Raw genomic sequence first — 15,867 nt, forward strand, 5'->3', positions numbered from 1 at the left:
TATATATATTTAATACGTTTGCGTATCACATTTTTTTTTAAAAATCAATGTTCATCAAGACAAATCACAGGGCATTGGAGCTAGCAACGGTGTGGTTTGGATAATGCGTATCCTCAAGCAAATATCCAACAGGGCACATTGCTTTAGAATCTGCTACTAGCAAAAGTTATTGCATTGTCCTTCCTACTGTATATTACCAAATCTGGGGAAATTAAATATGACTAAATATTCACAATATCATGACCATCTAATATTATGAACATTAGGAAACCTTTTGACTATATTATATGATATTACATACCTCATGATTGTTTAGCAACAATTCTGATAGGTTATGCCATACTGATGTTTCATAATTTACTCGGAAAAATCCATAATGAATATTGTTTATCTTAAAGAACCCATTATTACTATTATAAGGTTCCAAGGTTAGTGAAGTTGCTGAAATATAGAAATATATGTTAGACGACTGCACACAAAAAAACTTAGAAAGTTATATTGGATCAAACATCCTGCCAGTGCCTAGTAATAACAAAAGCCACCCAAAAATGAAATGTGTATTATGGGGTCTAGAATTATCCAATTTATAGGGTTTCTTTACATGTACTATACACACTGCAGATTTTATGCAGTAGATTTTATGCTACAGATTTAATCATTCACTTACCGGCATAAAATGTGTAGCATGAAATCCGCAGCATAAAATCTGAGTACAAAGTGACAATAAAATAATATTTTAAATTGGGCCCCCTTCCTTACTACATAGGGGTGTTTACAATGTGACTATAAAATAATGTTTTAAATTGGGCCCCCTTCCTTACTACATAGGGGATGTTTACAATGTGACAATACAATAATGTTTTAAATTGGGCCCCCTTCCTTACTACATAGGGGGTGTTTATAGTGGGCAGGGCTAGTGGCCTAGTTTAGGCCATTTGTTTTTTTTTATTTTTTATTTTGCTTTATTTCTCACACATTATTTTATGCTGCTTTTTAGACACATTTCATAATTTATTTTTTTTTATTTCCCCCCGATAGCACAAAAAAAGAAAGATTTACTAAAATAAAAATCATACAAAGATTAAAAAAGCCTAATGTATCCCATTAAAAATGGCACACAAATATTTGGCACAAAAAAAACAAACAAACAAGAAAACGATTTATAGCTCTCAAATCTGCATGTCCCAAAAAACACATTTACTGAAAATGATCTACAACTGATCTGCAGTAGATGGGGGGAATTTATCCTGACTATGTAAAAAGATGGGACCAAAAACTGAGTGAATATAGCCTGATGCTGAGGATTTGGGTCAGTTTCCCTTTTTACCTGATTTGTTGTAAATACTGATGTACTTGTCTTTGTTGTTAGTAGAATAATATGTCACTGGGATGTTCCACAGGTAACTGAAATGATAGAAACATTATGTAATATATTATCTGTCTCCGCACAACTCTAGGCATACTCCCAAACCTTGGAGCCTCAACACAGTTGTCTGTGAGAATCAAATGCAAGTTACTATAAAGTCCCTTTATGGATGGGGCCGACCAGAGACAGAAATACTGACACACAGACTGGCGTGTCAGAGTAGATCCAGAAAGCTTGGCTTATTTGTGATGAGATTTTCCTTGGGTGGGATGGATCACCCCTTACATACTAGTGGTCAATCATACATCCAGGGCTGGTGCAAGGATTTTTGTCACTTTAGGCAAAAGCTAATTTTGCTATCCCCTGGACTCGGCAGATTGGTGGGGGAGTGGCAGTTGACAAAAGCGAAGTGGGGACTATTACGGACCTCGGAGAGGAGCGCGGCATGAAGTGGGGATGTGTGGGAGGGTTGATGGTTTGCGGGTAAATGCGATGTCAGGATGCTGGACCTGACCTGGGTGATCACGCCTGTGACTCAGAAAGGAGCGCTGCAGTGCTGTGCTGCTCTTATAGGCTCAAAAATGCACATGACAGTGTTACCGTATGGGGGGGAGGGGCTAAGTTTATTGCGGTGGGCAGAGCAGTGCCCCCCCCCCCCCCCCTTCAAGATGGTGCTCTGGGCGGCTCCCTACTTTGCCTATAGCTGTCACAAATTTATGATTGATTAAAAAAAATGTATTTTAAGAAAAACATTTCATATTGGAGAGAGCACATGAGTATTAATCATAATCGATATGTATAAAAACAAACATAGAAGCCATGAAAGTCCAGAGAGACAACAATATACGTCTTATTTTACAATGATGAATAATTAGACATATGATTATTTACTTCTGAAAGTTCCTGGAATAGTTTTGCTTTGTCAAGTCTATTTTGTAGGATTTCCTATGACTGCCTATGACTTAAAACCAATTTAAAGAGATTTTTTTCATTAAAGTGTGCATATCAACAGTAACTATATAGCATTGATCAACTGTGTTCCCTGGTTGCAAGAAGTCACAGACTATTGCATTTGAGGAGCATTGAATGCACAAATTGCTGAGAGAGCATATATTGAGGGCAGCTCACAAATGCTTTAGATATGAAAGAAAACAGATAGATGGCAGTCTGATGAGGAGAATCACATGGGCTCTGTACAAGTGTAAGGAGAAAGCAAAGCAGCCACAAGACTCCTGAACACAGGGACCTCACAACCTGCATGCATTACAGGGTGACACATGCTCATGAGACACATCTGAGCCTATAAGGTGCCTGTAAACTGAAAATCAGGGAGTCTGAATATGAATTGGGTATTTAAAATTGCAGATTTAAACAGTGTCATTTTTTTTACTTAAAGTGTTCCTGTCGTTTACAATTTTTTTTGTACATAATGTAGATAATACCATTATATGTGTATTTGTAATATACATTGGTTAAAAATGTGTATATTTTTGTCCCTGCAGCTATTGCATGTGTGTCTCTATGAGGAGTCCAAATATAGTAAGTGTGGGTGGACAAGTAGGACTCTGTACACTGAGGACAAGCAGGGCTCTGTACACCGAGGACAAGCAGGGCTCTGTACACCGAGAACAAGCAGGGCTCTGTACACCGAGGACAAGCAGGGCTCTGTACACCGAGGACAAGCAGGGCACTGTACACCGAGGACAAGCAGGGCTCTGTACACCGAGGACAAGCAGGGCTCTGTACACCGAGAACAAGCAGGGCTCTGTACACCGAGGACAAGCAGGGCTCTGTACACTGAGGCCAAGCAGGGCTCTGTGCAGTGAAGACAAGCAGGGCTCTGTACACCGAGGACAAGCAGGGTTCTGTGCGCCAAGGACAAGCAGGGCTCTGTATACTGAGGACTAGCAGGGCTCTGTGCACTGAGGACTAGCAGGGCTCTGTACACTGAGGAAATGCAGGGCTCTGTGCACCGAGGACAAGCAGGGCTCCGTACACCGAGGACAAGCAGGGCTCCGTACACCGAGGACAAGCAGGGATCTGTACACCGAGGACAAGCAGGACTCTGTACACCGAGGACAAGCAGGGCTCTGTACACTGAGGACAAGCAGGGCTCTTTGTAGTGAGGACAAGCAGGGCTCTGTGTAGTGAGGACAATCAGAGCTCTGTACACTGAGGACAAACAGGGCTCTGTACACTGAAGAAAAGCAGGGCTCTGTACACTGAGGACAAGCAGGGCTCTGTACACTGAGGACAAGCAGGGCTCTGTACACTGAGGACAAGCAGGGCTCTGTACACTGAGGACAAGCAGGGCTCTGTACACTGAGGACAAGCAGGGCTCTGTACACTGAGGACAAGCAGGGCTCTGTACACTGAGGACAAGCAGGGCTCTGTACACTGAAGACAAGCAGGACTCTGTACACTGAGGACAAGCAGGGCTCTGTACACTGAGGACAAGCAGGGCTCTGTGTAGTGAGGACAAGCATGGCTCTGTGTAGTGAGGACAAGCAGGGCCCTGTACACTGAGGACAAGCAGGGCTCTGTGTAGTGAGGACAAGCAGGGCTGTGTACACTGAGGACAAGCAGGGCTCTGTACACTGAGGACAAGCATGGCTCTGTACACTGAGGACAAGCAGGGCTCTGTACACTGAGGACAAGCAGGGCTCTGTACACTGAGGACAAGCAGGGCTCTGTACACTGAGGACAAGCAGGGCTCTGTACACTGAGGACAAGCAGGGCTCTGTGTAGTGAGGACAAGCAGGGCTCTGTGCACTGAGGCTCTATGACTCGCTTACAAACTTTAAAAGGTAAACTTTAAGTTAACCCCCAACAAGTAAAAATCATCCTTTATGTCAAATAGCTTTTAATAATTTAGGCTTCATTGTCACTGATGTAGCTCTATATGACATACTGTCATATGACAGTTCTCACACACACACACACACACACACACACACACACACACACAAACACACTCACACATTAAACACATACTTGAATGGGGACTCTGGATGGGATGAATTAGCATTTGGATCCAAAAGAAATCTTTCCTGTTTAACAACGTTATCAGATACATTGAGAACTGGGTAACCCATTTGTCTGGTCCATGTATCCATAACATCTTTGACTGGTTGTCCACTTGCCTAAAAAAGAAATAATATTTTAAATGGTGTTGAGAGACAATTTAAAAGGTGTTTGTCAGGACTAAGGCCTTTCAGAATTTCTTCCGCACAGCGATACTCCCAACCAGCCCCTCTGCAGGTATCATCAACATAGCTCTCTTCATGTGAATGGGGGCTGCATTGCAGTTCCCTGAACAGTGTGTGGCCAGGAGCATTGCTGTATAGGGAAAATGCAGCATGCTTAAAGGGGTACTCTGGTGAAAAACTATTTTTTTTTTTTTTCAAATCAACTGGTGGTAGAAAGTAAAACAGGTTTGTATAACACTTTTATATATATATATATATATATAAAAAAAAAAATCTTAATCCTTCCAGCACTTATCAGCTTCCAGATGAAGTTGTATAGTTTTTTTTTATGTCTGACCACAGTGCTCTCTGCTGACACCTCTGTCCATGTCAGGAACTTTCCAGAGCAGGATAAGTTTGCTATGGGTATTTGCTCCTACTCTGGTCAGCTCCTAATGCAGATAGAGGTGTCAGCAGAGAGCACTGTGGTCAGACTGAAAAGGAAAACTCAACTTCCTCTGTAGTATACAGCAGCTGATAACTACTGGAAGGATTAAGATTTTATAATAGAAGTAATTTACAAATCTGTTTAACTTTCTGGAGCCAGTTAATATATATATATATATATATATATATATATATATATATATATATAAAAATAATAATTCCACTGGAGTACCCCTTTGAAACTACTTTGAGAACCCTTGAAAATACTTTTCAGACATGTAAAACATTTTAGATTGCACTGGATCTCAGTCCTAAAACCTGCTGCAATCACAAGTTATTGCCCTGTGAAGTGTGCAGTAGTGTATTTCACTGCTTGGCTAGGCACCCTAGCTGACTTGTTTGCCGCATTAACACCTATGGGAATGAGTCAGGTTTGAGTAACAGATGGTGAGTCAGGTGCACGCTACCACGCACTTCACCTGGCTGTAACTCGCAATCACAGTGGGTCTCCGGAGTGAGACCATGTCTGATTTAAAGGGGTATTCCAGGCCAAAACTTTTTTTTATATATCAACTGGCTCCGGAAAGTGAAACAGATTTGTAAATTACTTCTAGTAAAAAATCTTAATCCTTCCAATAGTTATTAGCTTCTGAAGTTGAGTTGCTGTTTTCTGTCTAACTGCTTTCTGATGACTCACGTCCCAGGAGCTGTGCAGCTCCTATGGGGATATTCTCCCATCATGCACAGCTCCCAGGACGTGACATCATCATTGAGCAGTTAGACAGAAAACTTCCGAAGCTAATAACTATTGGAAGGATTAAGATTTTTTAATAGAAGTAATATACAAATCTGTTTAACTTTCCGGAGCCAGTTGATATATATAAAAAAAGTTTTTGCCTGGAATTCCCCTTTAAACTTTTCACATGTCTGGACAACATGCCAAACGTTCTTCCAAATGGCAGAGATGCTTTAACAAGTGTTCTAGTCTTTTATTCTAAGGATCAGTTGGGGTCCAAGCATCCTAGTGATATGCTATGAATTACTTTAGAAGGAAAACCATGTGACATTTTAGTATAATGTATTAGTAGCAGTAGTAGTAATAATAATACTAGTAATAAAAGCTTCATGAATTCCTCACCTCAGCCAAGGAAGCCCAGAAGTCATCTGTTTTGGCATTCTGGAAATGGTATTTCTTGAGATAATTCTAATGTAGAGAATAACATGGTAAGATATTGCCTACACAATCAAGAAAATGGTAGAAAGCAGAAAACACAATACCAATAACTCCCATATAGCATGGTATCCATGACTGTTAGGTCCACCCCTAAGCATAAATAATCTTGCATATTCAGATACTTTATTAGTGTCAAATTGGCATTCATAACAATTTCCATGGTTGAAAACAATGATATAATGAAACATTCCGATCTGACAGAAGCCAAATGCCCAGTACTGGTGGCCCAGTACGGGAGTTGTTACCCCGTACCCTTGCTGCCCTGTGAGGCAGACTCCCAGCAGTGTCCCCTGGGCCCCCCTGCATCTTTTCTACTGTAATTGTATTATCCAATATTTTATTTATATAGGAATTTGGATATTTAAGAAAGGTTAACATGTGATCACCAGTTGTCATATGAGTTTTTGTTTAATTGTTACCCAGGAGATATCAGTGACCAGGTGATATAAGGGTGACGAATGGGACCCCACCAGAGTCTCCCCCATAAAAGCCCTGGGAGGAGTCTCTTCTCTCTTAGTTCCTGAGTCTTTTGTCGAGGTTCAGTCGAGCCTAAGAGTGTGTCTGGAGTCATAGGAGGCCTCAAGTCAAGTCTGAAGCCACAAGCTACAAGTCTAAAAGTAAGCTAAAGTCACAGCTTAGTCTGTCTCCAATCAAGTCAGTCACTGTCATCTACTGTCAAGTCAACGTGGCCTGCACTAAATTATCCAAAACCACTGCAAGTCCCAGCAAGACCTTAAGGTCTCTGAAGTCACTGGTCACCTCTGTGGGCCCGGCTACATTGTGTAGACTGTACCATCTGTCACTCCGTAAAGCTACCGTTGTCCGTAACTTGGCGTCGGAGTCATTATTGCCCCCGTGCCTAGCCCAGGATCCAGCGGTATAACTTTGGCTGGAATTGAGGATAAAGCACGCCCTGGCATCAAGAATACAAGGGGTTAATGCCATCTGCCCTTAGGGTAATTCCATCTCACACCCTCTACCACATAGGGCTCTGATACATTGTACACTGAGAGTAAGATGCCCATGTGACTAGGGGGAGTTTACATTTTATTTTAGAAGAAGAAGAAGGAATATAAGTGACTGCAAGACAAATCTGTTGACACTTATTTCCAAAGGAAACAAAAAATGGTGCAAGTTTAAATCCACCTTGGCAGTGTTGCTGGTTGATGCTCTTTTTGGGTTGTTTTTTTATGTGGCATTCTCATCAACCAGTCTTCCCTTGAAGGGGTTATCCAGGATAACATAGCTGCTTTCTTTCAAAAACAGTGCCACATCTGTCCTCAGGTTGTGTGTGGTACAATTTTGCTCCATTCACTTCAATGGAATTGGACTCCAATACCGCACTCCAACTGGGGACAAGAGCGGCGCTGATTCTGTAAAGAATCAGCTATGTTTGTCTTTCTTATCCTGGATAACCCCTTTAATCTCTTTTCCCATCACTTGTTTGTTTTCTGTTTCTTCTACATGTGTTTTTGTAACTAATTTTGCACAATATAGTTGCACAACATATATATTTATTTATATAATGTAGTATAATACTGTACCTGACAACCTAACTTGAATTTCTCTGGTGTAATCCAGTCTTCAAGCATTCTTAAAATGGAAGCTCCCTGTAAGCATAACATTCATTTACTATGTATTTTTATCTATCTTACACATAGATTGAAGTTACAGTAAAGTTTCTATGTGAAGCCAAGATACTTCTGATATAAAGCAATTGTAACTTCTCAAACTTGAGTCACATGTGACCAATTATTTAGTAAAAATTTGCAAGATGATATTAGGGATGAGGAGTGATGGGTTCGCTCATCTCCACTCCTCACCTGTGCCAGCAGCACATCTTTCCGAATAAGCAGAATGGATGTGTGGCCAACAAGGATGCAAGTGAAGAGCTGCACAAAACATTTACTGAGCTGGGGAAAGACTCCTTTAAAAAGCACCAGATCAGCATTCATATCAGTCATGGGCCTGCCTGTCTAAAAGGAACCTTACAGTGGTTGTCCCAAAACAATGAATTAAAGGGGTAGTCCAGTGGTGAAAAACTTATCCCCTATCCTAAGGATAGGGGATAAGTTTGAGATCGCGGGGGGTCTGACCGCTGGGGCCCCCTGCGATCTCTCTGTACGGGGGCCAGGCTCTCCGGCCAGATAGCGGGTGTCGACCCCCGCACGAAGCGGCGGCCGACACGCCCCCTCAATACATCTCAATGGCAGAGCTGGAGATTGCCGAAGGCAGCGCTTCGGCTCTGCCATAGAGTTGTATTGAGGGGGCGTGTCGGCCGCCGCTTCGTGCAGAGGTTGAAACGCCCCCTTCCAGCGGGCTGTCGGGGCTCCGTACAGGAGATCGCGGGGGGCCCCAGCGGTCGGACCCCCCGTGATCTGCAACTTATCCCCTATCCTTAGGATAGGGGATAAGTTGTTCACCACTGGGTCACCACTGGACTACTCCTTTAATATTGTAACTTGAGGGACCATTTTATTATTATATAATATAGACTAATCCACATTGGAAATCTATGTCAAATCCAATACAACAAAAGTTGTTGAAAAAAAAGTAGAAAATGATAAATGATTAGCTAAACAAATTATTACATGTATTAATGCAGAATTCTTATTTTCAAGCAATATTATTGGGGGAAAAATATATTTACTTTCCCACTGAAAGCACTACATTAATATGTAGAAGTATTGTAAAATGAAATACACGAGTCTAATACATAGTTCTGATATGAATTCTAACCTTGTTATATGAAATGGCATCAAAGACAGATGTAATCTCTGCTGGAGTGGATACTTGGACAATAATTGGGTGGGAAGACAATAATGCATCATCTCTCATTACAGGCAACAGGTCATCTATTAATATTTGGTCAGGCTGTAAAATAAAGAGTTCATAGGTTTGAACGGAAGAACTTTATTGTACTGAATTTAAAATGTTACAAATGATGAACATACAACAAACTCAAAACAACCTGGGGAAAACTTATCAGCTGTGAAATGACTAGAACCAGGTCTGGGTGGGTGGTCTTGACACAGGGATTCTTCTGATGAATAAATGTTTGATTGATTGAATCAATGAATCATTGTAGCACTAACTGACCTCTCCAGCCCTGCACTAGGCCTAAGACCTACCTTGCACACAAATATTTTTGGTATAAACCTGCATTTTTCTTGGCATTCTTGAAGTTTTATAGAGAAACCTATGGGGAAAAACAGAAACCCTAGACCATTTAGCAAATATATATTGTATATATTGTAGGGAACAGCTCACACGGTGGGGTCGGCAATGACAGTATTCACACAGGCAGTAGGTTTCAAACGCCCAAGGGGATGGTTATTTAAATGAATTTTAGGCAAACACCCCATCCACCACTTTGCCGTACACTTTACCACAATATATATATATATATATATATATATATATATATACACACACATTTTCAGATTTTACTGTCTGTAATTTTAAACTAACATCCAGTGAATGAAACAACACAGAGAATGTGGTAAAGAGACTACCTGCTTCACTTTCTAGTGAGCGCTGTAATGCTGGTGCTTTATATTACAGTGCTGATAGAAAGGGTGTAGAAGAACAGGCAGAAAAGTGTATTTTGGTGCCTGGAGGGTGTGTACAGTGAGCTCAAGTGGGTCTGTAAATGGCTGTTGAAACTACAACTTGTCCATTGGAAGTGTGTTGGTAAACTGGAGGACAGAGTAAATAATGGCTGCTTGGTTGGACTGAAGTAGTATAACTGGGAGCAGAACAGTGTGTAGATCTCTAGGCGGACTTTCACCGAATTTAGGCTTAAATTGTACAATGTGGTTATCCAAAGTCTGACTCTCTCCCTTCTTGTTTAGTTTTTTTTGTCTTTTTTTGCCATTTAGTTTTCTTTTCTATTTCTCGTGGTTGTGAAGAATGTAGATGTGACATATTTTAGTGTTTGAATACTATATATATACCAATTATCTTTGCCACAAAGACAACTAACCATGTTCCAGTCGGGTTCTGACGAATTCACTCCAGAATACTCAAAGAAGCTGGCGAAACCTTCATTAAGCCACAAGTCATCCCACCAGTCCATGGTCACTATGTTTCCAAACCACTGAAATATATAAGCAACAAGACAATGTTTAGCAATCCTGTAATCCTCCCAACAGATTATGTTGGAAGAGAGAAGAAATGGATGTTCCATTTCCAAATATCTATTCCATTTGTTTCACACCATGTCTATTGAAAATACTTGCATGCTTGACTAAACTGAGATGTGTATAGGGAAATTGGCAGGAACAGCTTGCTGTTTGTATGGGCCAATCCAGTGCTCTAAATGTCTCTATGTGTTGGAATATGCCTGGAATACATTTTAAAGTCACCTTGCGTTTTTAAAGCAAAAAAGAAAATCCAGGATGGTACACCTATAGTCAGACTCAGTGTTACTAAGTCATAAACTTAAAGGAAAACTGTCAGCTTGCTCCCCCTGCACTAACCAGTGTTACTGGCTGGTAGTGTGGGGGACGCTGATCAGTTTGATGCCTACCGTGCCCGGATCCGCTGCGCCGTTCGGTCGTAATGTTCGATTTTCGGTATATGCTAATGAGGTGCTAACTGGCACCGGCCGGGCTAACTGGCACTCTGACGTTAGCGCCGCTGGCTGCGGCGTCGCCCAGCTCATCAATATTCCTCCCCTCCCTCTGCCTCCCCCTCTTCTCCCTGCTCTGTAATAAAGAGAGAGGGGAGGAATATTGATGAGCTGGGCGGCGCTGCGGCCGGCGGCGCTGACGTCAGAGTGCCAGTTAGCACCTCATTAGCGTATACTGAAAATCTAAGATTATGGACGAACAGCGTGGCTGATCCGGGTACGGTAAGCTTCAAACTATTCACCGTCCCTCACACTATCAGCCAGTATTGCTGGTTAGTGCGGGGGGAGCAAGCTGACAGTTTTCCTTCAAAGTAGAACTCTGGCAAAAACACTTATTTTGCCATTATGCCCGGGCTGCCACAACTAAAATAATAAATCTTATCTTACCTTCTGTCACTCCCGAGGTACTGCTGGATTTGCTTCCCTATTCTTTTACTACGGTCTGCTTTTCCTGCTTTTGTTTCCTGACACATCACACAGCACTCAGCTAATCACCAGCTGTAACAATGTCTCGCCTCAGCCAGTAATGTCTCGCGTCAGCCAGTAATAGGCTGCTGAGTGGCAGTGTGATGTAACAGGCCCAAGGGAACATGGGACACATGGGAAGGTATAGTCTACATGACATAACCCCATTAAGGGTTTCTATCAGGTTATTTCTATAAAAGTCATATTACCAATATAACAGAATGTATAGTATATACAATAAATGTCAGCTCTCCTCACTGTTATATGTGTAGACATATGAAAGGATTAAATTGGTTCTGAATCTTATGTGAAATACCTGATGGACAAGCTCGTGAGCAATTACAGCCGCTACTCTTTGCTTATTGACTGTGGCAGATTCATTAGGATCGTAAAGCAGGTTGGTCTCCCTATATGTGACCAGTCCCCAGTTTTCCATGGCTCCAGTGCCAAAATCAGGTATTGCCAGTTGGTCTAGGTGAGAAGAAAGTAACAAAAAATTATAATAAAATAGCTGTATAGTAAATACAAAATACACAGAAACAAAGGCTAATATTTCACTTAATAATACAAGACTATGATATGGCTGTCTGCAATGCTCATGTGTTAGCTGCTTATAAACTAAGACACAAAAACATTGAACTTTAGGAAGGCAAAGTTTGATGAACTCAGAGAAGCCCTTAACAATATAAATTGGGATAATGTCCTCAAAAACAAGAATACTGAAACTAAATGGGAGACTTTAAAAAATATCTTAAATTCTCACTGTAAGAGGTATGTACCTTATGGGAATAAAAGGGTCAGAAATAAAAGAAAACCAATATGGATAAATACAAATGTTAAGGGGGCAATAAATGACAAAAATAAAGCATTTAAACTAAAACAGGATGGCAGTGAAGAAGCATTAAAAAGCTATAGCAAAAAATGTAAACTATGTAAAAAACAGATAAAAGACGCAAAAATAGAGACAGAAAGACTCATTGCTAAAGAGAGTAAAACTAACCCCAAAATGGTTTTTTAACTATATAAATACAAAAAGGTAAAAAATGAAAGTGCAGGCCCTTTAAAAAATTATGAGGAAGAAATTATAAACGGGGATCAGGAAAAAGCAAATATGTTAAAAAAATTCTTCCTCATTGTATTCACTGAGGAAAATGAAATGCCAGGTGAAATACAGTGACATAAGGTAAACTCCCCAGTACAGGTCATCTGTCTAACCCAGGAAGAAGTACAGGTCACCTGTCTAACCCAGGAAGAAGTACAGGTCACCTGTCTAACCCAGAAAGAAGTACAGTGCCACCTACAAAAACTCAAAATAGACAAATCGCCAGGTCCAGATGGCATTCACCCCCGTGTTCTAAAGGAATTAAGTAATGTAATAGACAGACCCCTATTTTTAATATTCAGGGACTCTATAGTAACAGGGACTGTTCCCCAGGACTGGTGCATGGCAAATGTGGTGCCAATATTTAAAAAGGGGTCAAAAGGTAACCCCGGGAATTATAGGCCTGTTAGTTTAAACTCCGTTGTATGTAAATTGTTTGATGGTTTTCTAAGAGATTCTATTTTGGAATATCTTGATAAAAATAAATGTATGACTCTATATCAGCATGGCTTTATGAGGGATCGGTCCTGTCAAATTAACCTGATCAGCTTTTATGAGGAGGTTAGCTCCAAACTGGACCAGGGGCAATCGCTGGATGTTGTATATCTGGAGTTTTACAAGGGATTTGATATGGTGCCACATAAAAGGTTGGTGCATAAATTGAGAAGGATTGGACTGGGAGAAAATGTGTGCAGGTGGGTAAGTAACTGGCTCAGTGATAGGAAACAGAGGGTGGTTATTAATGGTACTTATTCTGATTGGGTGACTGTTACTAGTGGGGTACCACAGGGGTCAGTCTTGGGTCCTGTTTTATTTAATATGTTCATTAATGACCTTGTAGAGGGGATAAATAGTAAAGTAGCAATCTTTGCAGAGGATACTAAACTCTGTAAAGCAGTAAACACAATAGAGGACAGTGCACTGTTACAAATGGATCTGGATAGGTTGGAGGTTTGGGCTGGGAAGTGGCAGATGAGGTTCAACACAACAAAATGTAAAGTAATGCACATGGGGAAGAAAACTCTGGGCTGGGATTATGTATTAAATGGGAGAACACTTGAGACGGCTGACGTGGAAAAGGACTTGGGAGTTTTAGCTAAAGGGGTACTACTGTGAAAAACTCTTTTTTTTTTTTAAATCAACTGGTGCCAGAAAGTTAAACAGATTTGTAAATTACTTCTATTAAAGAATCTTAATCTTTCCTGTACTTTTTAGGGTCTGTATACTACAGAGGAAATGGTTTTCTTTTTGGAACACAGAGCTCTCTGCTGATATCATGACCACAGTGCTCTCTGCTGACATCTCTGTCCATTTTAGTAACTGTCCAGAGCAGCATATGTTTGCTATGGGGATTCTCTCCTACTCTGGACAGTTCTTAAAATGGACAGAGATGTCAGCAGAGAGCACTGTGGTCATGATGTCAGCAGAGAGCTCTGTGTTCCAAAAAGATAACCATGTCCTCTGTAGTATTCAGCAGCTAATAAGTGCTGGAAGGATTAAGATTTCTTAATAGAAGTCATTTACAAATCTGTTTAACTTTCTGGCACCAGTTGATTAAAAAAAAAAAAAAGTTTTCCACTGGAGTACCCCTTTAATAGTAAATTTAGCTGTAGCGACCAGTGTCGGGCGGCTGCTGCCAAGGCAAATAAAATCATGAGGTGCATCAATAGGGGCATAGATGCCCATAACAAGGAAATAATTCTGCCACTGTACAAATCACTAGTCAGACCACACATGGAATACTGTGTACAGTACTGGGCAACAGTGTACAAGAAAGATATAGGGGAGCTGGAGAGGGTTCAAAGACGGGCAACCAGAGTAAAACGGGGAATGGGAGGACTACAGTACCCAGAAAGATTATCAGAATTAGGGTTATTTAGTTTAGAAAAAAGAAAGCTTAGGGGAGACCTAATAACTATGTATCAATATATCAGGGGACCTTACAGAGATGTCTCCCATGATTTATTTGTACCCAGGACTGTATCTATAACAAGGGGGCATCCTCTATGTCTAGAGGAAAGAAGGTTTCTACACCAGGACAGATGGGGGTTCTTTACTGTAAGAGCAGTGAGACTGTGGAATTCTCTCCTAGAGGAGGTGGTCATGTTGAACTCTGTAAAAGAATGTAAAAGGGGTCTGGATGCATTTTTGGAGAATAATAACATTACAGGTTATGGATTCTACATCTATATCAACTCAGTAGGGACTCATTAGGGTTATAGGTTGAATTTGATGGACTCCTGATGAACTATGTTACTATGTTGTTTTGTTAAAGGAGAACTTCGGAATAGGAAAATTATCATCCATACTGCCGGCAGTAAAAAAATAAACAGGTACATACCTTTCTTCGCTCCCCCGGCGAAGTCCTGAGTCGACCGGCGATAGGCTGAGCGGCAGTGTGAGAACGCTTCAAGACACACAATTCTTCACTACACCAGCACCTGCTGCCAGGGCAGAAAACGTCACACTGGCGCTCAGCCTATCGCCGGCCGAGTCGGGACTTTGCTGCGGCCGGTGATTGGCTGAGTGGAGTATGACTCGCCGACCACCAGCAACCAGGAAGAGGATCGTGGCAGGGACCGGAGCCGGTTACTGGAGGCACCGGGGGAGAGAAGGAAGGTATGCACCTGTTTATTTTTTTTACTGCCGGCAGTATGGATGATAATTTTCCTATTCCGGAGTTCTCCTTTAAGGAGGTGCCCACTGAAGTTTTGGCACTGGGTCACCTTTAAGATTGGAGAGGTGAGTAAAGTTTTTATTTTTTATTTATTTTATTATTATTTTACATTTCAGTCTCCTAGTTTAATTTTGGTGGATAACTTTTTGGGGTGATGTGCATACAGTCATCATGACTTCTGTTTATTAAAATGTACGAGAGAAAAACCTGGGAACATTTTGTCCTCAACAACCAATCACAGCTCAGCTTTCCTTTTGTAATGAGCTCTGATAAAGTGAAAGTGAAGGGCAAAATCTCTCAGATTTTTTCCTCATACACTTTGGTAAATGTGGGCCAATGTTGTCACTTTGTTATTATGGGGTATTGAGTGCAGATTGGTGGGGAAAACTTTATTTTTTTATTTCAGTCAACAAAACATAAAATATGAAAAAAATTGAAAATTATCTGAAAACACTGTAGATCTAACAATATTTTGGGATATAAAACTGTGTGATATACCAATATAAAATTTAAAGAGTTCTCCAAAATTATTTATGTTGACTCCAAATTTTGCTAAACTGAAATTGGGCAAGAAGCTCTCCCATAGAGATATTTGGAGGGGTGTGTGCAGGGGATGTTGCAAACCCTTCCTGGGGAGAGCCTGGGTGCCGTGCAGGAGATTGTGGGGGGTCCTAGCAGCCGAATCCCCCTCGATCAAGAATTTATCCCCTATCCTTTAGGTAAGGAATGAGTTTTACTGCACCACACAGTACTCC

General features: G+C 41.1%; 1 protein-coding gene across 1 annotated transcript in view; it reads right to left on the reverse strand.

The window, feature by feature from the left end:
* ENPEP (glutamyl aminopeptidase) overlaps positions 1–15,867 on the reverse strand; it is a 73,402-nt gene that overhangs the window by 29,388 nt on the left and 28,147 nt on the right. The window contains exons 5-12 of the mRNA XM_056564554.1: positions 11,650–11,804; positions 10,221–10,334; positions 8,975–9,109; positions 7,780–7,845; positions 6,140–6,205; positions 4,361–4,509; positions 1,328–1,404; positions 302–441 (exon numbers count right to left, since the gene is read on the reverse strand). Coding sequence (XP_056420529.1) covers positions 302–441; positions 1,328–1,404; positions 4,361–4,509; positions 6,140–6,205; positions 7,780–7,845; positions 8,975–9,109; positions 10,221–10,334; positions 11,650–11,804 — 902 coding nt within the window. The remainder of the gene's footprint in view (positions 1–301; positions 442–1,327; positions 1,405–4,360; positions 4,510–6,139; positions 6,206–7,779; positions 7,846–8,974; positions 9,110–10,220; positions 10,335–11,649; positions 11,805–15,867) is intronic.

The sequence above is a fragment of the Hyla sarda genome, chromosome 1, assembly GCF_029499605.1.
Source record: "Hyla sarda isolate aHylSar1 chromosome 1, aHylSar1.hap1, whole genome shotgun sequence".
Taxonomy (NCBI): Eukaryota; Metazoa; Chordata; class Amphibia; order Anura; family Hylidae; genus Hyla; species Hyla sarda.